A 27,424-nucleotide genomic window follows, 5' to 3' on the forward strand; every position below is an offset into this window, starting at 1 on the left:
CCACCCCCATCACTGCTGCACCCCAATTCTGGGAGAAATGCTGATCTCATTTCTAAACACTGCACTTCCCTCCCACTCAGTCCTTCCCTGCACATCCCTGCAGAGCATTGACTCCATCTTTTGCTGCCAACAGCACCTCTCCAGCCCAGAGCCCACTGCTCACAGACACAAACTGAGCAAGCCTAAGGCAATGTTCCCAGCAGCAGATGCAATTCCTGAACTCCCTTTTCCCTGGATTCTGAGCCCTTGCAGGAAACTCAGCTCAGCCCAGAGTCTGTTCTGCTTTCCCAGAGGGAAATACAGCCTGCTGGGCCCCAGCTCTGGCACCACATTGCCCTTGTTCCTGCTGCCCTGGAAAGGCACAGGCAAACCCAGTCCCTCAGAGCCCATCCCTGGGCCCCAGGAGAGCTGGAGCTGCTCCCAGATGCCAGGGCCCTGCAGGGCTGTGCTGACACCAGCACAGGCTGACCCCTGTGCCCAGCACCACCCCTCACTCTGCTCCCATGGCTCCCAAATGCTGCCAGCCCTGCCCCTGCCCCTGTGCCAGGGCCGTGCCTGCCCCCAGCCCCAGCAGAGGCTGTCACCCAGCCCTGCAGTGGCTGCCAGCCCTGGCAGAGCTGGGCATGCACTGAGAGCTCCCGAAGGAAGGCCCAGAGCAGCCCTGGGCTGCACAGACAGTGCCCAAGCTGCCCTCAGGGCACAGCCAGCACCACAGCTCCAGCATCCCCAGGGAACTCTGGCACTGCCTCTGCACCTCTGCCCTTCTCCAGCAGGCACAGCTGGGGCTGGGCTGGCAGCAATGGCATTGCCATGGCAGCTCATGCCAGCAGAGAGGAAAAGGGGAGCCCTGTGTCCCTCTGACTCACCCCACAGCGTGGGCAGGACCAGAGCCCTCCAGCGCAGAGCCCTGCTGCTGAAGCCTCTTGCCTTTGGCTGCTCCAACACCAAAGCTTCGGGCAAAGATGGGAGGAGTTGGATGATTTTTCCTGCCCTGAAAGAGAGGAGAAAAGAAAATTAAGTCCACTGTGGAAGTCCAAGGATCCCAGCTCTCATAGCTCTGCTCTGCTGGCTCACTATGGGGTTTTACCCATGAGAGGTGACACCAATTCAAACACAAACGTGTCCTTTGCCAGCACTTTTATTCCTGACTATTTCAGACAATGAAAGGATGCTCATTTTTCATCTTGCATTCTCTGCCTCATTTGAACAGAACCATTTTTATCCCAGAGCCCACGTGGCAGCCATTCCATCCTTTCCCATTGGACTTTGCACAAAGGAAGGGACACCCGGGATGCTGCACCACAAGAAATCCCAAAGAGAATCCCCTCCAAAACCTCCCAGGGAAAGGTTCTTTGCTTTTGGGACACAAGAAAGGCCTTGGGCCATTTGCACCCACATGGAAAGCCCACACTGAGCACTTGCTTTTAAAGATGTTGCACTTGAAGTTACAGACATGGAATTGCTTTGGGATTTGGCATTTCCTGCACCCACACAAACACATTCAAGGAATTAAGCGCAGAGTCCTGAAGTTTGGTTATTCCAATGCTGTTTTGGTAGTGCCACTTGACACACCAAAATCCACAGCAACACTTCAAAAAATGCCAAGCAACTTTCACCCCCACAGCCCCCTTCCTTTCCATTTTGCAGTTTTGGGCTCCTCTTAAGAACAGGTTAAAGAAAAGAAGAGAAAAGGCCAGGACCTGCTCCCAGCCAGTGCCCCAGCCACCTGTTTGCCAGAGATTCTCCTTACAGCTGATGGCTTTTCTAAGAAAGCTCCAGCTCAGCCTTATCACAATCCCCTGGCAGCCCTCACCATGAGCCCCAAAGGCCAGGGCACATCTGTGTGCTGCCTCAGGAAGCTCAGTGGCTCTCTGGGGGACAAAACCTAGTTTGGGCCCAGAGCTGACTCTGCTCCCTGCTGGCTGAACTGTGCAGCTGTGGGATGCAGCTGGGTGCTGCAGGGCAGAGTGTATCACCCTCTGTGCCAGCCAGGCTCCAAAGGCAGCCCTTGGTGCCCCAGCAGCGCTGCTGGAAGCGCTGGCAGCGCTTGGCACAGATGGGATGGAGCCTTCCCACAGCTCTGTGCCCTGGCACCGAGGCTGGCACAGCAGAGAGGCTGATGGCAGCAGAACAAACGCTGGGTTTCCATGGGCACTGATGGGACTGAGAGCCCCAGGCCAGAGCTGCTCCCTGCCCAGCCCAGGAGCTCCCAGTGCTGCTGCAGGGCACGGGCTCTGAGGGAACCCTGCAGCTGGGCCAGGAACGCAGCAGCGACAATTCCCAGGCACAAAGAGATCCCCACCTGCTCCAGCAACTGAACCTCTGGGGCTCAGCCCCGCGGGCTGTCCCTGCTCCAGGCAGGAGGAGCCACACAGCCCCCGAGGCTGGGCTCACACCCTGCCCTGCCAGCAGGAAACAAGGGCTTCATGAAGCTTTGGGGACACCTTCTGTCCCCAGAGGGCTCTGACACAACATCCAGCAGTGTGGATCTTTAATAAAGACAGCTCGGACCTATCCTTGCCACAGACTCGCCTTTGTTATTGCCTCACAGTCTCTGCTTTAAAATATTTTGCTATTACAAGTGTTTAAACAAGACTGACCGTGAGCCCTGCACCCTTGCCGTGCTCCAAGCCCTAAGGCAGAGCTGGATATCCTCACACTCATCCAGCCTGAGGAAGCTGCTGCAGCATTTAAAACATTTACAAACCACCCCTGCCCTGAGGGTGTGCAGCCCTGCAGGTGCCTGGGTGCCAGCCCAGCATGAGAGATGGGACATCAGGAGAGCGAGCAGACAACGCCTACTGCAGCCTCTGCACTCTCGGCACTGCAGCTGCACGATCCTCACTGCTCAGCAACTCTCAGCTCTGATTCCAGGACTCCCGCCAGGAAACTGAGGGCCCTTTCCAGATGCAAATCCCCACAGAGCCACTGCTCTCCTCTCCACCCACCCTCCTGCTCCAGCTTTTACCCCTTTGGTAGCCACCACCCCGCCCAGGACACAGAGGAGGCTCTCGGGTGCCAACTGAGACCCAAATCGATCCAGGTGCCTCAGGAAATAAATACAAACAAACTCGTCCCTTCTAGGCTAACAAAATGTCCTGGTGCCCAGTTCCTGCTTCCTAAGGCAAAACCCACGGATCAGGGGAAAATGGCAAGTCCCAAACCCAACCAAACCCGGTTTGGCATCGGTTTCCATCAGGACTGTTCAGGTTTCCCAGTGCCCCTCAGCTGCAGCCACAGGAGCAGCTTCTCTCTGGGACCCAGGGGGGTGGGCACAGGGACACCCATCCCGCTGCTTCCCGGCAAACAGAGCTCAGCCCAGCCCAGAATGAAACATAACAAATGCAGTTCTTGCCCTTGCCATTCATGTCTGAGCTCTGGCACGGTGTTATTGACCACAAAACTCCTGAGAGGGGACAGTCTGTAACTACTGCTCTGGATCAAGGATAATCTGTCAGTTCGTGTATGCACTGCACAGCTTTCATAAACAGCACTGTAACAGACACTAGTTTAGACTGCAGCATCATAGAGACTGTGAAATGTTCAAATGCTGTTACATGTAAGGAACTCAGAAAATGGTGTCAGATAATGAGGTGATTTCCCACAGTTGGGGACAATCTTATCTGAAACACAAGATAACAGAAACAGAAACCAGAGCACTGAAAAAAAAAGGAAAAATTTACTGACCCTCGTTATCAAATAACGAGGGAGTGAAAATAAAACAGGATGGCACCACAGGAAGAAATAAAGTATATTGGTGTAATCCACAAGATGGCACGAAGGTTCAAACCAAGCAAAAGAACATCTAAACTGAAAAGGACTCTTTGAATATGTATAAACTCTAATGAATATGCACACACCACTGCAATGGAACAGAATCTAGAGAACACGGTTTAAGGGAACCGGGTGCTCCTGGCAAACAGCCAAGCACCCCAGCGCTGCCTTTTATCCCTTAACAAACGTGTAAAAATTCTAGAGAGTGAACTCTGTTTCTCACCCAATAAAACGCTGTTCCCGCAGCTGGGACGAGCCCCAGCTTTATTCCACGGCACACGATCCCAGAGAGCCGCAAGGCCCGGGACAGAGCCGTGCCACCCGCAGCGGGTCCCACGCTGCAGCGCCCAAAGCAGCCCCGGCCTCCTGTGGGTGCCCCCGGCCCCGGTGCCCCCGGCCCAGCTCCCTCCCCTCCGGCCGCTCACCTGAGGGCACCGCCCGCTGCCTCCCGGCGCTGCTGCCGAGCCGAGGGCATTGTCCCCGCTCCTGGCCCAAAGGCCACGTTCTGCGCTGCAGGGCGCGCTCCGGGGGGACGCGGGGGCGGGCAGGGACAGGGTGACCCGGGCTGAGGCGGCTGTCCCGGCGCTCTGTCCCCTCCCGGGGCTCAGGCCGGGGAGCGGAGCCCTGCCAGCGGCCGCCATTGCAGCGCGGAGCAGAGTCAGGCAGGGCCGAAGAGCCGAGTGTGGCCGAGTGGAGCCGACAACAGCCGAGTGTGGCCGAGTGTGGCCGACAACAGCCGAGTGTGGCCGAGTGGAGCCGACAACAGCCGAGTGTGGCCGACAACAGCCGAGTGTGGCCGAGTGGAGCCGACAACAGCCGAGTGGAGCCGATAACAGCCGAGCCTACCCGAACGGCCGACTCTGGCCGCGATTTGCCGAATCCATCCGACCTTAGCTGAGGTGAACTGAACGGAACGCGACGGAACCGCGTTCAGCCCAACCGAACTAGATAAGCCCGACCGAACTAGATAAGCCCGACCAAACTAGATAAGCCGAACCAACGCGAGATCAGCCGAACCCACCTGAACATTACAGGGTCGCTCACTCACCCGTCTCTCAGTGTCGGCAGGCACCCTCAGCTCCAAGGAGCTGTGCAGAGCGAGCGCTTGGTCCCTTGGGAAGCACGGAGTGATCAGCCCCAGGGACAGGAAAGTACAGACAAATGCCATGGTCAGCCCTGAGGATTCAGGAGGATTCAGAGCCAGTGGCCCAGAACCTGCCACAATTCTATCTACAATTGCAATGTAATTACGGTGGGACAGTGCAAGGCTGGAGTTCAGAGAGCTCAGCCGTTCCACCGGGGCTGGGGACATGACTGAGGGGGTTTTGTGTCAGTCTGATGGCCCTGAGCAGCATCAAGAACCAAAAGGAAATTTTACAGAAATGTTTTGAGACGAATTGCCCCAAACACTTGGGCTGCTTCTTTCAAAAGATTGAAAAAGATTTCTCTTGAATTCTTGTCAGAAAGTCCAGACCCACAGCTATGGAAGGGATGGATATGATGCACCACAGAAAGAGACAAAAGCAGAAAGGTTAAAAAGTCTATCTCCCATCCTTCCCCAAACACGCTCCAAGGAAAAAGTTTCAGACAATGAAATAACAAAGAACTGGTTCCTACCTCTGGAGTTCAGTCCTACATTTTGTCCAAGTGCTGAGTGGGATGAGTGGCAGTGCTGTGCAGCCCTCATCAGTGGAGACTCGCCCTTAAAAGCTGCCACACATCAGGTGCCAGCGGGCACATCTGCAGGAGCAAGGTCTGGCACAGAGCTGGTCTGGAAAAGTTATCACCCTGAGCAGAGGAGACAGGAGCTGCCTGAGCAGTCTGGCCATGCCTGGGCTCCTGCCTCTGTGGGCACATCCATGGCCTTGTGCTGCAGAGGACTTGGATGGGTGCCATTGCAGACACTGGCTTAAATGGTGTCATGTGCTTATCCATATGGGGAACGGCATCTACATCCCTGGAATAAAAGCATTGGCATATAAATTCTGTTTTGTAGGAGGGTAACTATATACTGAAGTCATACAAACACGTAAAACTTACACTGCCCACAGAAAAAAAAGGAAGCACTGCCATTACTGTCAATAATACAGAACATGAGAATATGCACCTCACCTGTCAACATCTAAAGGTCAGAGCATTTCCATCCTGGAAGTGCTTCCCAGATGGATCCTTGGAAGATTTATAGAAGCATGCTGAAGCAAAATACAAGCTAAACATATTTGGGGTGAGAGGACAAAAGAAGGAACTAAGACAATTATTCCAGCTGAGCCTCATCTAGTGTCACTTCTGGGTCTTAGGTAGATCTGGAGGAGCCCCATTTCTGCTGCAATCCTCTTCCTGCACGGCCTGACGTGGTGTTCTGTGGCTGCCTGGAAACTCTGCTCCTTCTGGGCTTTGACTGAAACACTGCACAGTGTGCAAGGCAGCAGAGACTCATCCCGAGACGTCTGAGTTATTCCTGTTCAGCTGGAAGCTGACATTCCTCTGACAGGCAGCTCCTACCTGCTCTATGCTCACAGCTTTTCAGTTTCCCATCTTAGGGACACAGAGCAGAGCAATGCTCTTTTCTTTTTCCTGGCTTGTGCTCTTTGTTGATTTGTGAAAACATCTCTCGGGATAGTTGATAACTTCTGGCTTTGTATTGCAGGCACAGTTTTTCTCCTGGTATCAGCTCCTTCAAAGCCTGAAAGATTAACTTTTTTTTCCCTCACTTGATAACTTCATGGAGGTCACCCTTCCTGCTACTCAATTAGATTGCATTTCTGCCATGTTGGATAGACAGGAATAGAAAGGAAAGAAAGCAGAAAGAGCCCCCAAACATGCCACTGTTTCCCATTTTTGGCACTTCACATTGCAAAGAAATCAATCAATTCCCGTAACTCCCATCGTGGCAACACCAAAAATCTGAGGCTCATCTAAGCTCCACTGAATGAGAATTAGAAACAGGGAGTTTAATTTTAATGCAATTTTAGGATTGAGACATAGGTTGAACTTAGATGAATCTGATTGTTTTCAAGTTCCCTGATGCATGAGCCTTGACTTTTCACGTGACACGAAAAGCTGTGATTGATCTTTGCTTCTTTATTTTGCCCTTCAGCCAATTAGGTACTATGAGCTCCAAATTCCAGAACTGCAGCTTTTTGCCTTAATTTAGGGTCAACAAAATTATGCTGCAGCCTCTGACTGTTTAGTAGAGGTTACTACATGAAATGAATGACACAAGTGCACAGGCAGAGTGAGATAAAGGCAAATCAAAACATTTTATCTACAACTTCTCCCCTTTTACAAATCACCTTGGAAGAATGCAAATCACCCTGCACTGCAGCTCACTTGTCTCTCAGCTTCTGCCCCATTAAACAGCGTTGTGTCCCTTGAAGTCTCTTCCAGTTCCTTCCTTCCTTCCTTCCTTCCTTCCTTCCTTCCTTCCTTCCTTCCTTCCTTCCTTCCTTCCTTCCTTCCTTCCTTCCTTCCTTCCTTCCTTCCTTCCTTCCTTCCTTCCTTCCTTCCTTCCTTCCTTCCTTCCTTCCTTCCTTCCTTCCTTCCTTCCTTCCTTCCTTCCTTCCCCCTGTGTCTGCTAGAACACCACTCTCCTGCTCCATCACTCTCCCTGCCAGACTCCTGCCTGCAGCTTTGGCAGAGCTCTGCTTTTTGCTGTAGCTCCTGTGATCTGTTTTGGTGCCCAGGGTGTCAGCTTGTTCCTGACAGGACAGATCTGATGGAAGTGAAGATCTCTGCTCCCTGAATTCCTCATGTAAACAACTCAAACTCTGCCTGTGGAGGGACTGGGAACCAGACCTTTCTTTCCTTTTTCCTTCACTGTGCACGAAGGAATGTGGGTGCTGACTCCCAGAGATGGGGAGAGAGGGACAGGTTTATATCTGAGCAAAGAAAAGTAAGGTGGGAGGAGGAGACTTTTCCTGTCTGACCGTGGCTGGACCCTGTGAGAGCGCTTGCTATCAAAACATTTCCATCTCCGATGAGTCTGAAATTATTCAGCCCCTGTGAGTGGCACAGGAAAAGGTCACGGGGATTATGCAGAGTAAGAGATTTTCTGGGCCCAGGATCATCAGATGGTTCAGGCTCAGCCCCTGTACAACACATGGGCAGTGACCCCACCCTGTGGCCCTGGAGTCCCTCAGAAACGGGCAATCAGACACTGCCTTTAGAGTGGTGTTTTGGGGATAAAATGTGCATTGTTACCTCATGCTGAACCAATTCAGAAAGTTTTGAAGATCCCTTCGTCTGTCTTGAGACAGTGAAATACTCCAGGGAATATGCAGGAACAACTTGAGGTGTTTAGGCCTTACTGAAAAGGAAGAGCCCTGGGAACCAGGAATGCTGATTGTTAAAAGGAGCACCAGGACTCACTGCAGAATTGATTTGTCCTTCCTGAGATCAGTCTTCAAGTGGTGACCCATCATCCTCAGGAGGACATCCTGCCCAAAGAGAGGGAAAAGGAAAAGGGATTTTTCTGAATGGCTACTCTAAGTTTTAACAAAAGCATGATCATATAAAAGGAGAAATACCAAGAGAGTAGGGAACTTTCTGGGGGGAAAAGAGATTGAGCATTCCAGGCCAGACACTGTCAGAACAGACTTGGCCACCAAGTTCAGCTGCAACTGCAGCAGTTGAATTTGCTGGATAGAACACTTGTACACCGAGGCTCCTTGACTTGGATTATTCTCAGTTGCAGACTGGATGCAGAATAACTCACCTAAAAATGAAAATAGTTCTTGATCTCGGTTTGATTCTGGCCCAGGGCAGGTGCTCACAGCCACTGAACTCACTCACTGATGGGAACTGTAATCAGGGAAACTTCCGGTAATGGCAGTATTGGACCAGAAATAATTTGGTTTTAATTAGTCCCTCATTTATCAGTCTAAAACTCAGTTGTCCTGTCAAGAACTTTATTTTACTTGCTGTAATGTTAGCAGATTGGTAGTTGCATATGTATGGTTGTGGGGTGCCCTCTAGTGAAGAGAAGAGAGAACTTTGCTTAAAAAGAGCTGCACTATAAGGGCAATAATTTAGGATGAATTGTAACAGAAAATGAGACTAAAACTGAGCCTAAAACCCATGATAAACCAGTAGTGATAGTCATGGAACACACTGTTTTCACATACAAAAATAAATACACCTAAAGTTAGGCAATTCCTCTCCTGAGAGTTTTTGATAACAGCTTGGTAACAACTTGATTTAGTAATTTTAGATTGACTGGCATAAGGTGAAGGGTGTTAATCTGCTTTACCAGGATCTGAGATCTGTGGGTGGATCCAGTTCAGAATCTCTGTGACTCCTTCAGCTGCAACACGGAGGTGTTCCTCTGCCCTGGGCAGTGCCTAAGTACAGTCAGACCACCAGGAATAGGGATGGATGTCTGTTTGTTTGCTTGACAATAACATCAAAATACAGGCAAATACTTATGAACAGGCAGGTTTTTTTTTCCAGATGACACTCGGAAAACACTTAAATAACCTACAAGCCAAATATTTTCATTGTTTTCCTTACTTATTGAAAGCAAACACATTTTCTCTAACTTGTAGAACACCACTTGGGAGAGTAAAGTTTAGTTCCTTTCACTTCCTGCATGTGGAATTTGACAATCATTACAAATGAAGTGCTGCTTAACTACATAATAAATCTTTCCCTTCTGTTTGCTCCTAAAGTTTTTATTTAGACTAATTTAAAACAAATGCTCATGGTTTCTTTTGGAGTTTTTTTGATAGTATTTGGTTGGCGTTTTTTTGGTGAAAATGGATGCTTTTAAAGGAAGGCTTCAGCATTAAAGCATTTTTCTTTAGGGTATGCTAAGTTCAAGCAGGTAAACTGATTTCTTCAAGGGCTGCCAGGACAATTCAATGTGTGAGATGCTGTGGCCTGGCTGTTAACACTGCTACACGTTATCATGTTGTTGGACTATTTGAAGAGCAAGTGTGATTACTCATCCTGTTTGCAGCAGGTTTGCAAACCAGTCACAGACAAACAGAAACTCATGTCTCGTGCCAGTAAGAACTGTGCTGCATCTGGGACTCCTCAGCAAAACTGACTTTTCATAATTTCTGTTTACACAAAGCTGCTGCCTTTTAGATTTGGGTTCTTACCAGGCCAAAACTGAGCAGAGCTTATGAGCATTCGCTCCATTTTGGTTTGTTTGTTTTCTTAGTAGATTCCAAAATTATGCTACGTTAGATGATGGCATCTCAGTCAGCAGATGCCAGATACAGCATCAGGAAGGGACAATGTAGGGATCACTCATGCATGGCACTGTTTGACTGGCTCAGGGCAGAATGAGAGTTGCAAACTACAACTGTGCACAGCTGGAGTCAGCACCAGTTCCTTTCACTCCAGTCACAACCGTCACTGCACTTACCACAGCTGAGTGTGTGAGAGAAGGGGTTGTTTCCCACATTTTCCTTGTTCTGTCCTGGTGGTTGTTTGCCAACAGACCCAATTCTGCCATGCTTAGGCCATTCTAATGAAGTGCAGACCTCAGCCTGACTCACCTACCTTTCTTCTGACTCAGATGTTAAGCAAAAAGTGTTAACAGTTTTGTTCCAATCATTATTCTAAAAGTAAATAACCAGCCTTTCCACAAATTTCAAGGAACTGAATATATTGGTACCATAAGTTCAGTAAAGGTAAAGTCAGAGCCACAAAATTTCCAGAAATAGAGTTTGAGTGGCGGCTGGTACCAAGAAAACACCACTAAACAGTTCTGTTTATCATCATGTTCACAGCAACCCAAGATGAAACAAACTGGGGGATGACTAAATAACTATGCATTGAAGTGGAAACAGTAGTGAAAAAAAGGCCACAAGAAGCCTTATTAATAAATGAAGACAATTTATTACTTCAAGTGTTAATGGTAAAAAAAATTCAGCACAGCTGTTGCATTTAAAAAAGTGAAACTACAATTAAGTACTATGTTCTAGTTCAATAAACAGATGAACCCAATGTTCTTCAAAACAGTTAAGCATTATACAGTACATCTTATGAAGACCTGTAAATTAAAGAACTACTTCTTAAATTTAGAGATTTAAAAAATTCTGCATTCACAACTTTAGCTTCTTTTTTCTCCCACGCCCATCAGGAGTGCCATCCATTTTGCGCTTCTGTGCCTGCAAGGTAAGATTTTATACTAAGTTGTTGTCATACAGAAAGGCTGTGAGCAAGCAATGTGTTTCAAAACAAAGCAGATGGAGAAGATCAACACCCTGGCAGCTTTAAAATATGATCAATTGCAAATGTGGCATTTAGCAAATATGCACATCTTTTCTGTTGTTTTTCATGCTCCAAATCTGGAAGAAAGTGTATAAAAAACAAGTAAGGATGGTATAAAGCTTCCTATTATGAAAAGGTATTTCTAAATACCCATTTAAATATTCTGTGAACACGTCTAAGAAACTTAATATTCCATCACTATTAACCTTACTGATTTCTGCACATCTGTCAACTAAGTTGTGCTTCTAAGTTTTTGCTTCAACAGCTCTAGGCAACAACCTGAACAAATGGAGGTAGGAAAATACATAAAGGTGATATTTTATTTACAAAATAGGCCTATTTGCATATTAGGAATACTTTGAATTTAGTCAGCAAAGAGCGCTGTCAAGCATTTGTGCTATTTTCCCAAATCTAGCTCTACAGGCCCATTTGTAAATAGATCTGTGGATGATTTAGCAGATTCTATAAATCAAAATGCCAAATACATCCCTGATGTACTTACCAGGGTAAATCTATACAGTGTACCAACCCAGTGATCCAAGACCTAACAAGTTTATCTGCTCCAAAGCATGTGAGCTACACTTAAGAACCTTTTTTCTTCTATTTGACATCCTCAACTGGACTAGATGAACACTGACATGAACTTTAGGCAGCTTTTAACATTGCTCTCTAAGTTGCTGGTTTCAAATAACTTTAGATATCACTTGTCCTAGACACTTGGAAAAACGCTGTTTTCAAGTGAGCTTTTTCACAGAAATGCCTTTTTAAATCTTACTGAAGATGGTTTTGGTCCACGTTTCTTCTTTTCTGCCTTTTCCTTTTCTTCCAGTTCCATGTTTTCTCTTTCAATGAGTGTGATTAAAGTATTACACCTCCTTTGTAGCTCCTGCATTACACAACATATTCAATCAGTACCTTAGGCAGCCACTTAATGTAAAAATCCTCTTAGAATATTAAAAATGCTGGTGAGTAGGTAAGTAGTTTGCTGGATCTTGTCAGAATAACAAAGAAACAATTAAATGTTTCATGCTACTTACTTCCTGGCTGGCTTCACAGGGATGGATTTGATTGCAGATGTTTGCTTTGTAAAAGACATTTATATTTAACTCAAATTGGAAAAGCATACCTTAGAATTTTGAACTTCTCCTCCCATTTGCCACGGCTACATTTGACACCCGTACAGTTGTCAGAAAGTTATTAAGAGGTAAAACCTTGTTCCCATGCACCTACCTCAGTATTTCAGCAGCAATTTAATTAACTTAATTTAATATTGTGATAGGCATTCATGAACAAAAAGGAGCTATATATATATATATATGTAGATATATATATACACCATTGCAGTTCTGGACTTGAGAAACCAGTCAAATCTGAATTGCGGCGAGTTTCGGATACATTGTCTTAATTCATCATAGACATTTTCAAATCCTAGTTTGTGAAGCATACAGATTAGGAAGCGATCCTCCTCTTCGGTGTAATTCTTCCCTTTATTAGTACCATAGGATATTCTTAGTTGGTGGAAAGGGGCTTTATATCTCCCAATCTGAACAAAACAAGTAAGACCACATAAAGCTAAGAAATAGGTCAGAATTAGCATGGAAGTCTTTTGTATAAAAGCATTAAATCACATGAAGACAGAAAACTATAACTTTAAGCATCTCCCATGCTAAGTCTTCACAAGAAAATGACTTTAGGTTCAGAACAGTGCATTTATCAAAGCTATCTAAACAGGCAAATTCTGGTTTCGACAATAGACAGCTTTGTCATCTTCTGACTAATGGCAGGCTTTCACTACACTTAAAAACAGGCAAGACTGGTCAGGATTCAAGTGGCAACGATCCTTTTGGACAAAAATCTTCAGGAACCGGTAAAGTCAGAGTAAGAGTAAAAAGGTACATGACAGCTGGCACGTGGTTTGGCTGCCTTCTGGTTTATTGACTCTGACACTTCTTCCCTAGAAGACAACTAACTCAGCAAACCTGAAGTGGGGAGAAAATTGCGACAAAGTGTCTTAATTAACTATAAATCTCTTCACTACCAACTACTTGGTGAAACACAAAGAACAAAAGCTTCCTCTGTTGGATTAGTCTTTTTTAAGTGCTCTCTAATCTCATGTTTCTAACTCCCTCTGTCTTCTGCCATCTCTACCTGTTTCTACTTTACTCCAATTCTCTCCACCTGTTTTCCTATGTTTCTCTCTCCCCCACTGCTCTACCCACCTACCTCTCTCCCTTCTCTTCCTCCATTTCTCTCTCTCCATCCCTCTCCATTTTTCTCTCCATCCCTCTATCTCCCCCATTTCTCCCTCTCTCCATCCCCCTCTCTCCATTTCTCTCTCTCTCTCTTAATTTCAGTTCCATGTGTCCAGAAGGAACTGTGCTCCTCCCCAAAGCCTGTACTATGTGGAGTTACACAGCACTCTGAACTGTGTGCTGTAATACAGAAGACTGTTACAAACACCAGGGTAGACCATAGCTAAGGGTGTCATCACAGCACTTCCGTGGGATGGAAAAGCCATAGGAAGAAATTGCTGAGTGTTATGCAAAGAGGCCACTGTCATGCCCAAGATGTCTTCATACATCAGCAGCACTGGCCAGACAGGGGTCATGCATCTCCCCTCACTGGCACCAGGAAAAAAAAAAAGAAACTGAGCAAACCCACCTTTGTATCGAGAGCCTTTTTTATGCTGATTCGTCTCTGAATTCTAGCTTCTCCTCTTTCAATCTGAGCCATGATCTTCTCTATGTCTTGGAGTTCATTGCATCTTTCCCAGAACACAGCTAAGAAAAGAACAACTTCTTAGTATCTTATCATGCATTGTAAAAGTCAGAGGTTTAACCTTAAAAAAAGGATGTTAGCTGTTCCTTCCTTTTACCAGAGCTTACTGCTGTGTGACAACAGACACGCCTTGAGCTGGTAAGAAACCTTCCCTTCCAGCTACCATGTGCTGCAGTAGTAAAAATGCTGTTTTGAAGAGGGTAGATATAGGAATCTTCAGTTTAAGTGAGGTACAATAGAGGCCAGTAAGACTTTTGTGTGTCAGTCTCCTCAAAGGAAACAAAGCTTCTTCAAATGAAAACGGATGTAACAGAATACAGTTTTATCAAGAGAAGCAAGAGGGCAACTGAGTGCCCGAAGACAAGCAAGTGCCTGAAAGACCATTAGGTGTTTAAATAAGGGGTTTTTGTACAAGATTTTTTCACATTTTCAACTTGCTCTATACCTCTAGAAATGTAGTGCCAGGACTTTGCAGCTGCACTACAGTGGAAAAAAAATCTCTTCTAATGCGAGGTTAAGACTCAGGTTACCAGTGGTGGCTGTAGGTTCAATCGTGATGTATCTACTGTGTTCTGCTCTCGAGGAGCAGGTAAAGGTTAACTTCTCATTAATGAATACAAGGAAAAGGGAAATCTCTTCAGCTAAGCAGTGTTTCTCAGCATTTCCCTTTGCAAAAATTAACAAGAACTGAAGACAGTGCTACCCAGTTAGATTCAGGATATAGTGAAATGGCTCAGCAGGAGTTTATGTGTGCATTTTAGTACAGCCTTAGTTGTGCAGGGGGTAATGATGGTAAAAGACAGAGCAGCAGATCCAAAATACATCAATATAATTCTACCCCAAAAATCTTAAAACAGCAGTGTAAGAAATTGTCAGCTGTAGGATGTTACCATGTTCTCAGGCAGTTCAAATGAGCCAAGCAGAGTTAGATACTCTCAGAGCTGAGTACAGAATTAAGTTACCTGAATACTCAATGACTTCCTCTGGGGTTTTTCCTTCGACTTCTCGTGCTATATTTTCAATGTCATCACGGCCCCATTTCTCATTGGCTTTGATGAACTGGTTGAAATCTCTCTTATTCCAGTTAGTGAAGCCCTATACAGCAATCAAGAGGAAACATTGCACAGAGGTTCAGGATTTGTCCATCTCCGAATTTGATTCAACTGGTTTCTTGAAATTGCCTGTAACACTTCCATCATTCCACAGTGTTAAACCTTTTCTTTCTCTGCAGTTTAATTTAGTAGAACTCTTTTTATGCTGCAGTCACTGTAGTCTCCCTATTTAAATACTGCAAAATGACTAGCACTACTTCTTTATTTACCTAGTAATTTCTGGTAAGTTTTCAGCTGAAAAATTAATCCCTCCTCCTAATAGTCTCTCTGTGGGATTACTTTCTAAGAAAAAAAAATTGCTCAAGTGAAAGTAGTGTAATGGCTTTTGTTTTGTCAAAAAGGCCCCCCAAGTGCCTCACAGACACCCTCAGCCATTGCATCATTGCAGTGACCACTGCATGGTCACTCTCCCTCAGAAGGACTAAAGCCATCTCGTGATGCTGATTTTCAGCAGAGACACAAGTAGCACTGCTGAAGTCATGAGCCAAAGTAGGTTCATTTCATATTACCAGTAGCTTTTACAAGTAGTGGGAAGTAGCAAGTTCTGCCAGCCATGTTGTGATTTAGCCACAGCTTACTGGACTGTACTGATTCCTGACCTCTGTGATTCTGGTGTCTCCACAGTGAGCTGTTCCAGCTCATTACTACGCAAGCAAGAAATCCTGTCCTGTAATTCCGATCCCCTGCCAAAATACAATGTGTAAATAAAATATCCAAATAAGGCATATCAAGCATTCACCTGGTTTTAAATTATTTAAATATACAGGCTTCCTAATTATATACCTATTCAGCTCACACCCTCTTTCAGTGAGGGGAACTATCCACTACCAGATGTGGTTTAGGAAAATTAACTGTTCAGACTTCAAGATTCACTTCCATATGGGTGTGAAAGTGAGGCAGAATATGTGCATTAAATAATGTGGAATGCAGCACACCCAGCTCTGCAGCCATTCTGCAAGGTCTCATGGAAAGACATCACAGTCTATAGTGAATGCCAGACTAGGATTCAGGAGAATCCTTGGTGCACATTCCTCAAAGATATCCTATGACATAGGCCTATGACAAACCTAATGCTAGAAACTCTTTTCAGTCAGAACCAAACTTTGCAGATGTGGTAACTACGGCACAGTGACCAAGAAATGTTCCCATAATGCTGTGAAACACAAAACAAGCTTTGGCTGATTTCAGTCTCACTGAAGACCCAACAATACCTGGGTTAGAAGTTTCTCTTTTTCTTCCAGTTCTTCATCATTAAGAGGTTCAGCCTCATCAATCTTAAGCTGCTCTTCCTTTTGTGCTTGGGCTGCATTTGGGAGATCAGGATTACGAGGTACCTGAAAGGTTTTGCACTTCGTAAAACTGAATTAATTTTTCACAGATAATTACTAATTGTCACCTTTCTGTTAATATAACCTAATAGCTTCTACAGCTGAACATGATTTTATTTCATTTAAATTACTGTGAAAGGCTGGAAAAGTACATATTCTCCTACTGTTGCATTAAACTGCTCCATTGCAAGAATTTAGGGAATAACACAGAAGGGACTGGACCTTAAAGATCACCTCTTTTCCAAGCCCCTGCTATGGGCAGGGCCACCTTCTGCTTAGACAAGGATGCTCAAAGGCTCATCCAACGTGGCCTTGAACACTTCAAAGCAAGTGGAATGTGGGTCATCCACAGCTTCTCTGGGCAAATTGTGCCAGTGCCTCACCACACTCACAGTGAAGAATTTCCTTCCAATATCCAACCTAAATCTGCCCTCTGTCAGTTTAAAGCTGCTCCCTTGTAAAAAGTCCCTTTTCAGCTTCCCTGCAAGCCCCCTCTAGGTACTGAAAGGCTGCAATCAGGTTGCTCCAGAGCCTTTGCTTCTCCAGACTGAACAATCCCAACTCTCAGCCTTTGCTCTTAAGAGAGGTGCTCCATCCCTCTGGTCAAGGAAATTCTTCAGTTACCTTGCAATTGTTTTCCTGTAGTAGAGAATCTCTTTTTCCAATAGTTCAACAGGCGAGGAGGAAAGAACTGGAAGTCCTGTACATTTGGCTGTTTTGGAGGCCGTGGAGCCTGAAACACAAAGTTTGCATTTGCTCCCTTTCACATCCAGAATCTGCTTGCTTGTAAGAAGTAATTTAAGTTTATGAGCAAACAAAAAGCATTATTGTTACAAAAATGCACTGTCTTAACTTGGGGGGAAAAAAGTCACACCATGCAAGACACACCAACCACCACAAAGAATTCTAAAAGTAAAAGAGCAGTGAGAGAAGGGGAAGAGAGGTCTTTTGGGAGGAGGTGGCTGGTGAAAAAGTCACACGTGTTTAAAGCATTAATCTTGCACAGGAAAATTTACAGCTGCTTAAATAAGAACTAGAAAAAACTTGATCTTAGCCTCCCTAACGTCTTACAAGTTTCATACTGTTCTTATTTTTTCTCACAGAAGTTTGTCTCAAGTCTTTTGGAAATTTTTTCTAAATTTAGATAGTCCCTCCACTTTATAAAAGTGAACAGAGCAGTTTTTATGACTCAAGACCTATTTGTTGCTTAGAGCTTTAGCCATTTACCATACATATTGAAAAAATTTACTTCTTTTGATTAGTCAACTCACCTTGGGTGCTTTTGGTTCACTGACTCGAAGAGCCTCTCTGAAGTAAGCATCCACAGCATAATTGGCTTTTCTTTCTCTTTTAGGTGGTTCAATCCACTCTGTAAATGCCAACTATAAAAACAAAACCCATCACCCCCAAAACCAAAAATTAAGTCTTGCAAGATCATGAGACCAGCTACAAGTTTTATGTAAAATTAGATCTACATCTACTTCATTATAAGTGTTATAAGTGTTATTTAAACTATTTTCATATATGACACTGTATTTTACCCAATACCTCTTAAATAAGTATGACTAAAACATGCAATTCAGTGCATTCCTCCAAAAGAAACTTAAAACATTACCTTCTGTTTTTCTCTGTAGTCTTCCCCTTCAAAATTATACACGCTAGATTCAGTATCCATAGTAAAATTCCTAAGGGAGCTTTCACCCATCTTTGAAAGTTTTTCGTTCATTTCCGCAGTCTTGGACAGGGGATACAGAAAAGAATAGCAGCCATTTGGATGGTACTTCATTATTTAACATCTCATTCCCAGATAGAACGGGAGCCATTTTGGAAGGCACGTCATTATTAAACACCTCATTCCAGAAAGGAGCCACTCTGAAAGGTACTTCATTTTAAAACATCCCATTGCCAGAAAGAAGAGGAGCCATTCTAGAAGGTACTTGACTATAAAACATCTTATTGACAACATAGAAAAAACAGACACGATTGAGTAACACAAAAACCCTCTACAGCAAAAACCCCTTTTCTCTCCAGCTTGGAACCAAGTTATCATCCAGAGACTCACTATCTTGCCATCACATTTAAATCTACAGGTGAGCTTCCCCTTTTCAAACCTTCTCACCTTCTTTGCCCCTCTTTCCAAAATGTGATCAATATCTTCATCTGTAATCTCACTATCCTTTGAAGCAAACACGTGTGTTGCTCCATGTCTGATCATTTACAGCATTTCATCCTTTCCAAGTTTATTCAGGTTTTGATCCACCAATCTTCCTAAAGATAAAAATGCTTGAGGATAGCAACTCACTAAAGAGTTTATGTTATGGAAGGAGCAATACAGGATTTTCTCCCCCTTATATTTCCACATACAAACTACATATTACTGATTCCAAGCAAGTCAACTAAGGTTACCTTACTTTTCTCTGTCTATTAGAAAAAGGAAAGGCATTCATTTAAATTTAAAGTGAAAGAAGAAACTGAGTGCTTTAAAAAGTCAAATCTGACTATATCCCACTAGGCAGGTAAGCAAAAAGTTAGTGAGGAAATGCCTACTCCTACAGTAAAACAAATTTCCAAGTGGATGAGGCCTTTGCACATGAACTCCCTTCAGAGCTCAGATGAGGCAAAAGCAACACTCCCACTGGTTCTTACTGGCTGATTGCACCATGATTTACAATGGGAGAAGAAGGGAATTTCATCCTAGATCCGAAGTGCCTTCCTATACTTGCCTTGCTGGATGACTATGGAATCCAGGCGCAGTTTCATTTCTGCACGCTCCACTATCCTTTCCTCCACGGTATTGTCTGTAATAAACCTGAACACACGGACAGTCTTGGTCTGCCCAATTCTGTGCGCTCGATCCTGCCCAAAACAGTAACAAAAAATTCAGCACTTGCCTTCCAGCATGACTACATAATGAGGTTTAAGATTTTCATTATTTACAGCACACAAATTTACAAAACACAACAGCACAGGTTACTTAAATGTTTACAGCCATCCATGGCTACCCAAGATATTACATTTTTATCTACATTGCAGGTTTGGGGTTTTTTTTTCAATAACACTGACAGTGAGTGTGTCTCTATGTGTCATAGCTAAAAACCAGCAGGATTTGGGGTTTTTCATTAAATCGCACAGAGGAGAAGATTTGGATGCTTCTGACCTTAAGCAACCTTCTGTAGAATCAAAGCGTGAAGAAATCATCTCTCTGCTGACCAAAAGCTGCCTTTCTCAAAATCCTTCAGTAGTGCCATGAATAGTTCAAGAAAAATACAATACCCTGCCTCTCCTGACTAGTGAAACATGAACCACTGTGAGAATCAGTATTCTCAACACACACCTGTAGTGGTAGCTGGTACTGCCTCATTTGAGCTATTAGACACCAGTTCCATCATTCTTTTGAAGTGATTTTTGCTAGAGTCCTTGAGACCCACAGGTTAACTGAAATAATTTAAGACATTTCCAAGACTTGTCTCTGAAAGGCCTCATTTGTCAAAAAAAAAAAAAACCAACAAAAAAAACCCAACCAAAAATCCAAAAATCCACTGGCAGTTTTTAGACAGCTTTGCTTTCTTAGGTGGTCACTAATGTCCTTGACATGTATCCAGGATGGAGATGCATCCACATGTACTTAAAAAAACCCCTAAGGATAGTCGCTAAAATGAGATCCTTTCATTACCATCACCATAAAAGCAGTTTTTGAAAACTTTAATTCAACTTTTCTTTATCTCATTTTCAAGATCGCAGGAAAAACAGTGAAAACACATTCACCTCCACTCCCCACAACAGCTTTATAGTTTTGGGATTAACAACCTAGATTTAATTCATTTCTGCTTACTCAAGTAGGCTATTTGCATTAAACAATACTATGAGGTGTAGCACACACCCAGCATTTCCCACTACATAAAACACTGTATAACCCAAATGTGACTGAGGACTACTGGTTCCACACAGTGGAAGCTGCACTTGAACTGAAAATTAGTCTTACAAATCCTGCTCCTGTGCTAAAATGGGAAAATACCAATTTATTTTGGAAGTACACATTTCTAGCAAAGTACTGTGAGAAAAAGAAAAACAAAACCCCATAATTTCCATCTGGAATCTTACCATAGCCTGGAGATCTACTTGTGGATTCCAGTCTGAATCATAGAGAATTACAACATCAGCAGTAGCCAGATTGATTCCAAGACCTCCTGCTCGTGTACTCAACATGAACACAAATTTTGAGCTGTCAGGATCGTTGAATGCATTAATGGAAGCCTAAATAAATGAAAAGAATGTATCAGTTAAACAAAATGTTTTACAAGTAGTATTTTTACATAAATACAATCCCTGAAGTTGTAAATACCTGTCGCTCATTGTGAGGAGTTTGTCCATCCAGTCTGCAATATTCGTAATTTCTCCACATACAGTAATCTTCCAAAATATCTAGAACTCTTGTCATCTGACTGAAGATTAGAACTCTTGAGCCTGTTTGGGTAAAAAGGTTTCTTATGCTTTCACCAAAATACAAGATTAAACAAACTCTCCAAGTCTGCACTACCAGAAAAGGAAGGAGGGCAATTCCATGTACTAAGAAGAAAAGTCGTTTGAATTTCAGACCCAAACTACAATGCAGGGCTGCAGCTGCTGCTGCCACAGCACATCCATGCCATAGGACACCTTTGTCTTACCCTGATATGTCACTGTCTAATTAATGGCTGGCTTCTCCTTTTCATTTTGTGTTGTACTCCTCAAGAAAAAGTTCACAGACATGGCAGAGTAAGATGGTAACACAAACATAAAAACATCATCAAGTATAAATAATAAAATTTTGAAGTATTTGATTGTTTTGGATTTAAGATCTCTAGAAATAAAGTGAATTCTTCTTAAGTACTTGTCAGTTTACTTACCTGCCAAGAACAACTTAAATTTAAAAATAAGGTTCAGTACTTTATGCATATACACTCAACCATTTCCAGTCTACTGGAGAAATTTAAGTAAAACACAGGATATAACAAAGTTTCTACTTCCTTTTGTCCTTTGGACTCAAGGGTTAATACTGAACTCTCTTGTTTAAGATGCTAATTTGATTTGAGACCAGTCCAGTATTAATTACAACACCTCATCAATAAACCTGATATCAGGAAGAAACCAAGATCAAAAAAGCACAGTAACCACTGAATTGCTTGGGTTTTAGTCTTGAGTTATACAGTCACAGCTGCCTGGATGATACCTAGATAGAAAGTACAGTTTACTTCTATACTACAGAAGGTTGAGGTTTGGACGTGGTTTTGTTTTTCTGCAAAGTGTCCCCACTCACAAACCCGCATCCAACTTCTTCAGCAAAGTTACTACTGTAAGCATACTCAAAAAATAGTGAGCTAAAAATTTATTCCAGTGTCAAAAACTCTGTTGCAAGTGACCTTTACAGTAACCCATTTCAAAGCTCAAATAACTTTAAAACAACTCATGAGTTCCCCCATGTCTGAGTGTTTATAGAATACACAGAAAAACCTCAGGTACCGTTCAAAATCACATCCAGCAAGAAAGACCAACGTTTCACACAGGATTTGACTTGAACTATGTATGAGGACTCTGAATCTGAAATGGTCCTTCATGGCAAATCAAAGGTGTAGCTAAAATACTACATAATTATATTTCAGATAGCTAAGAAAACTATGAAAGAAAATCTAAAGCCCCAATCAAATGATGTTTTTATGGTGTGAACTTAGCTGGGATGAAAAAATGGGAAAAAAAAAGAAATCAAAACACTTCAGCACAAAAAGCCATAATGGACTATTGATCCAAGCTGGTATCATACTAGAAACCAACAGTAATCCTGGCTAAAGTCTGCTGGGTTTTGCTCAGAATACACAAAAACGTTACTGAACCAAAAAACTCTCAAAACCCCAGAAAGGAGATGCATACCTTGTTCTTTCAACTTAGGTAGCAATTTGTCTAGAACTACCATCTTGCCACTGTTAGTGACCAAATGCATGTCTGTTGTGTAAGGTGGGCCAGGCTCTGCTCCATCAAAGAGGTACGGGTGATTGCAGCATTTCCGCAGCTGCATCAGGATGTTCAGCAGTCTCATCTTGTCCAGCTTCCCAGCTGAGTTCAGGATATCTATATCCTTCATCAGGATTCGGGTATACCTACAGCAGGGAAAGAACAAAACCCTTCTGTTCACTCTCAAATGAAGTCTAAAATGAAGCTGGGGGATGATTTACAAGCTGCATCTTTCACTGGTGCAGGGGGAGGAGGAGGAAAGGTTTGAATACATGTAAGCCAGGAAAAGCCTGTGGGAGACAGAACCTGCCCTCAGCATCATGGCAGCCATGGGACATGGTTTGGGTGTCATTCTTCTGCCTCTGGGCAAGTCAGAAATGTAGCACAGACTCACAGAATTGATTGGGTTGGAAGAGAACTCTGAGATCATCAGTTCCAACCTTAGGCTAAACACCACCATCCACTGGGTGCCACGTCCAGCTGTTTCCTAAATACCTCCAGAGATGGTGAATCCACCACCTGTCTGAGCAGCCTATTCCAATGCTTGACAACCCTTTCCATTAAGAGATTCCTCCTGATGTTTGACCTGAACCTCCCTTGGTGTAGTTTGAGGCCATTTCTTCTTGTTCTGTTGCCTGGGAGAAGAGGCTGATGACCCCCTCGGCTGCACCCTCCCATCCAGGAGTTGTGCAGAGCAAAAAGGTTCCTCCTGAACCTCCTCTCCTTTGAGCAAGAAGTTAAGCAAGTTTTCCTAAGTCTTTAGGCTACAAATACTGTCTAAAGCTCACCCTACCCTTCATTTAATCAGGTAAATCTCCCTGACATGCATGGTTCTGTCATAGCAGTGTCAGAAAGAAACAGGTATAAACTGGGAGTATACCAGAGAGAATAAATTGAGTTCTACACAACCTCCAAGTCACAGACAGCACATTCCTTCTGAGCCTGAACCACAGCCCAGTCAAGCACATGCATTAATTACCATTCTCGCTGCATTTTGCTGAGGCCCACATAAATTTTAACTTCCTTCTTTGGAGGCAAGCTTTTCTCCACATCAGCCTTGATGCGACGGAGAAGGAATGGTCGTAGCACCTGAAAGAGGTTCATCATTAAATGCATTTTGGAAACTGAAACACTGATCAGGTCAATGGATGAATGAAAGAGCAGATATTCTCTATCACAGATACATGATCTAGTGTTAGACAATCTGAAAAAAAAAAGCGCAACCTATATGGAGAAATTATTTGCTATACATAGGATATACATGTGCTTTATTTGAAAGACTCAAAGATTAGGTCAAAATGATCTTTGACATGGTTCTGTGTCCTTGGACTTAATTTTGCTTGACTGAAAAGTTGTGGAATAATCTCTCTCATCCTAATAGTCTATCATAGGAAGCATGAGAAGAACTGTTTGGGATTTAACTTAGGTAAATGTAACCCTTGTATAAAAGGCAAAAGGACTCACCATATGAAGGCGCTCCACCAGTTTTTGATCCCCTAGACAGTTGTTGGTATCAAACCACGAATCAAAAGCCTGTATCAACAAAATCATTGGTTTATAAGAGGCTTCCTTTCAAGGTACAATAGCATCACAATGGTGAACAAATACAACTCTCATATGGTCAGGAAGTAAAAGAACAAATTACCTTATTTGGCCTATTTTATGAAAAGCTTTATAACAAACATTTCCAACTCAATCTATCACTTATCAGTAACTGACACCACTAACTATACATATCCAGGTCTACTTTCAAATTGGGAAAACCAGCAAAATTAATTTGATTCAGAAACAAAAGACTTACTTCAGCTGAGTTAAAGACATCTGGCAAAAGGAAGTTGAGAAGTGCCCAGAGTTCATGTAAATTGTTCTGAAGTGGAGTTCCAGTTAATAGCAGTCGGTTGGTAGTCTTGAATTCCCTTACAATTTCTGATAACTGAAGGACAGTGAGACATGACCAAATATCACACACATATATATAAACATTACTAGTCCCTACACCACCACCTAAATAACCCACACAGATCTCTTGCTTAGTGTAAAATAAATTACCTTTGATTTTTCATTTTTAATCCTGTGGGCCTCATCTATAACAAGGTATCTCCAGTTGAACTTTTTGAATACTGACTTCTCTTTGATAAGCATTTCATATGATGTTACACAGACATCCCATTCTCCAGGCAGCAACACATCTCTCACAAAGGCAGCCTAGGTAACAAGGTGACAGCTGGTTACTGAGGCTTTGTCAAATTTAAAGGGAGTTAAGTTCCACTTTTTCCACAGGGAGAAGTCTAAGTACATGATATGATGTCCTCTGCCCTATGCAGGTCCATGATGCTGAATAAATAAGGGGAATTTCCTCAGTCAGAGACATAAAATCAGAGTGTTGCACCTATGCAAGGAGCAAATGATGTTTTGAAAAATGGGGCTCTTATACTGTATTATGTATAACACTTCTCCCCATCGCCGTTCATCCATCCAGATAAAATGGAACCTCTTTCCTCTTCAAATGTCAAATATGTAATAGATATTTGGAAATGGAAAGGATACCTTAGGGTACATGCTAATGTACTTCCTTCAATTAGGTTTTATGATTATGACCTTTATTCCAACAATAATTTAATATTTTAATTAAATTTGCAACCATTTTCATTGCTGCAAGATGTCCTTCATCTCCCTCTACTGTAATTTAATGGAGTGGTTTTCAATCACAATCAGCAATATCTAACAAGAAATTTTAATACCTCTTTTCAGGGATCTAAAATGGATCTTTCATGTTTTAAAACAAACTTCATACCAGTGCTATGGCAAGGAATAATTCCCACCTCTACTGTAAGCAAATAATACACATTTTCCATTTTGGCAACCAGATGTGGAATATTAAATGTTAGTTACAAAAAGAAAATGAAAAGACTTAAACTCCTTTAAGTAAGAATGAGGAAAGTTGAAAAAATTAAAAATTAAACTAATAATCGCACCTTGGTAAAGAATATCCATTGGTAATTACAATGTCTCTTGACTTATGACATGTTTCTGACTAAACATCAAAATCTGGATGCAGGTTACTGCGTTCAGTCTTCATATATCTTTAATATCTCTGATTTTCAAGAATCCACTTGCTCAGAAAATATCCATTACATTTGAAATAATAATCATATTTGAACACCTTTTGACAATATTGTGATCTGCCCAGCCACAGACATTCAAAGGAGTGACTTACACAAAGCAAAAGATTTCTGGAAATAGGTTACAGCAGAATATTACTTGTGCACTTACCAAAAATGCCAAAAATGTTGAAAATAGCATTTATTCTTTTGAAAACATCAGTCTAGCATTTATTCTTTGCAGCAATTTCTGCCCAAATCCAGTCTTCTTGTTTCTGTACAGATGATTTCTTTTCAACCAGGGTTATGTTGCCTACAATAACAGCAACAAGGATGTTCAGGAAAGGGGAAAAAACACCAGAAAAAATGTACAGAATATTTAATTTGCAAGAAGAAAATAAACTACTGCTTTGCATTCTTTATGTAACAGCAGCAACTCTGCACACATTTGCACAGAAGGGGGAAGCACAGCAGCAGAAACAGGAAAACAGTTAATATTAACTCATCACCTTAGAAAAATAAAAAAATAGACAGTATTTTCCTCTTTCTTGCACATAGATTTAAAATTTCCTGGAAGGACATCCTAGACTTGCACCTCTTCTTTGGGTATTTTAACACAAATCAGGGAAATCTGAACTAGTTTCTAACTAGAAAAATGTATCACCTTGGAAACAAAAGGTAGCTGAAAGGGGAAAGCAGAACACCTAGATCTGAGGAAATTTTGACAGTGTCTGCTAACATGGATTACATGGATTTTAAATTCCAGTCACAATGCCAGACCTGAAGCCAAACCTGACAGCAGCTGCTTTCAGTTCCTGTCTCTATATCGGGCACAAGAAGAGATCTATCTAGTCTGGGGCTGTAGATGTGTGGAGGCTTGATGGTGGTCAAAACCACCTGAAAGTAGCTCAAGTACAGAACTGTAGCATTTTGCAGAAGTAGGATGAAAGAGGAAGGTTTTCTGAAGCAGGGCAGGGAACAGAAATGCCAAATGGAAATGAGAAGTTTCCACGGGAGGGAAGGTGTAAAGCAGGAAAGCAATGGTACATGTGGTGACAGGAGAAAATCTGGGCTGCAGTGAAAAGGAACAGAACAGAGTCAGAATCTCTATTCGGAAAAAGTCTGAGGAGATGCCAAGAAATATAACCTGGATTTTGAGAAAGCAGAATGAGCCCTGTAATGCTGTGAGCCCTATATAATGTCAGGTAATTTTTTCCCCTGCATTCTTCTAAACCTTCTGTAGAAGGAAGGAACCTTCTACCATGGATCTCTCATGTCTTTCTTTCTTGGAAGGTGGTGAGTAAATTTTATCAGTTGCATCAATGCAGCCTGAGTTTGCACAACAGTGATGTGGGATGTGAACCTCTGGTGGGATTTGATAAAAATTGCCCTGGCTGGGTAATGAGAAAGAGGGCTGGAAATGACTGAGTTTAGTTTTATCCTGACCAAAAGCACTCAGGAATTTACTGAAGCAGTCATTACTTGTGGAACGTTCTCTATTCACTGTGTGGTCACTGCTTTCAGTGCAATTATTATTTCCAGCCATTACCTGGGAATGAATAAAGAGGATTAATTGCTGTTGTCCTTTAAAAGTTTCAACTGTGCTCAAAATTCTTTCGTGACTCTTGGCAGACAGGGAATGTTTGGCTTTTCAATGGGTTTGAGATGCATCCATATCTGTTAGCAAATGATAATCACCCCTACTGCTTCTTGATTTTAAAATGCATACAGCTCTCAGCCTGAGACTCCTTTGGTTAAGAACAGGAGTGATTTACCAAGTGTCTACGGCTTGGACTGCTCATCTTGCCCAATGACATGAGATACATGTGCTGCTCTTGACAGAACAGCGTGACATTTTTCTGAACAAACTCAACCACTGCTTTGCCTGGCCATGTGCATATTTGGATTATTTTTGTGCCAACAATGGAAAATATTTTTGCCTTAATGACAGATTTTATTTTTTATTTCTGCTGCCTCTAGTTATGAAATTCTCCAGAGAACCATTTACATGAGGCAAAACTGATTCTCAGAAAATATATCAGAAATACCAAAGTAAGGAGAATGCATAATCTAGTGTATGAAAAAGATAAAATACCTTATCTACTTTGTGTCATATTCTGGCAAT

General features: G+C 43.1%; 1 protein-coding gene across 1 annotated transcript; it reads right to left on the reverse strand.

Moving 5' to 3' along the window:
- Positions 1–10,818: 10,818 nt before the first annotated feature.
- LOC136571150 (SWI/SNF-related matrix-associated actin-dependent regulator of chromatin subfamily A member 5-like) lies at positions 10,819–25,516 on the reverse strand. Its single transcript, XM_066571510.1, is given in 21 exon segments — positions 10,819–10,892; positions 11,771–11,881; positions 12,332–12,538; positions 13,657–13,775; positions 14,736–14,868; positions 16,097–16,219; positions 16,282–16,285; positions 16,838–16,886; positions 16,889–16,946; positions 17,485–17,595; positions 17,829–17,948; positions 18,333–18,477; positions 18,933–19,069; positions 20,315–20,467; positions 20,556–20,677; positions 22,118–22,344; positions 23,178–23,287; positions 23,663–23,731; positions 24,000–24,131; positions 24,248–24,403; positions 25,472–25,516. Coding segments are annotated over 21 exon segments (2,382 nt in total). The 5' UTR covers positions 25,502–25,516; the 3' UTR covers positions 10,819–10,826.
- Between the last annotated feature and the right edge of the window lie 1,908 nt (positions 25,517–27,424).

Source organism: Molothrus aeneus, unplaced genomic scaffold, assembly GCF_037042795.1.
Source record: "Molothrus aeneus isolate 106 unplaced genomic scaffold, BPBGC_Maene_1.0 scaffold_71, whole genome shotgun sequence".
Taxonomy (NCBI): Eukaryota; Metazoa; Chordata; class Aves; order Passeriformes; family Icteridae; genus Molothrus; species Molothrus aeneus.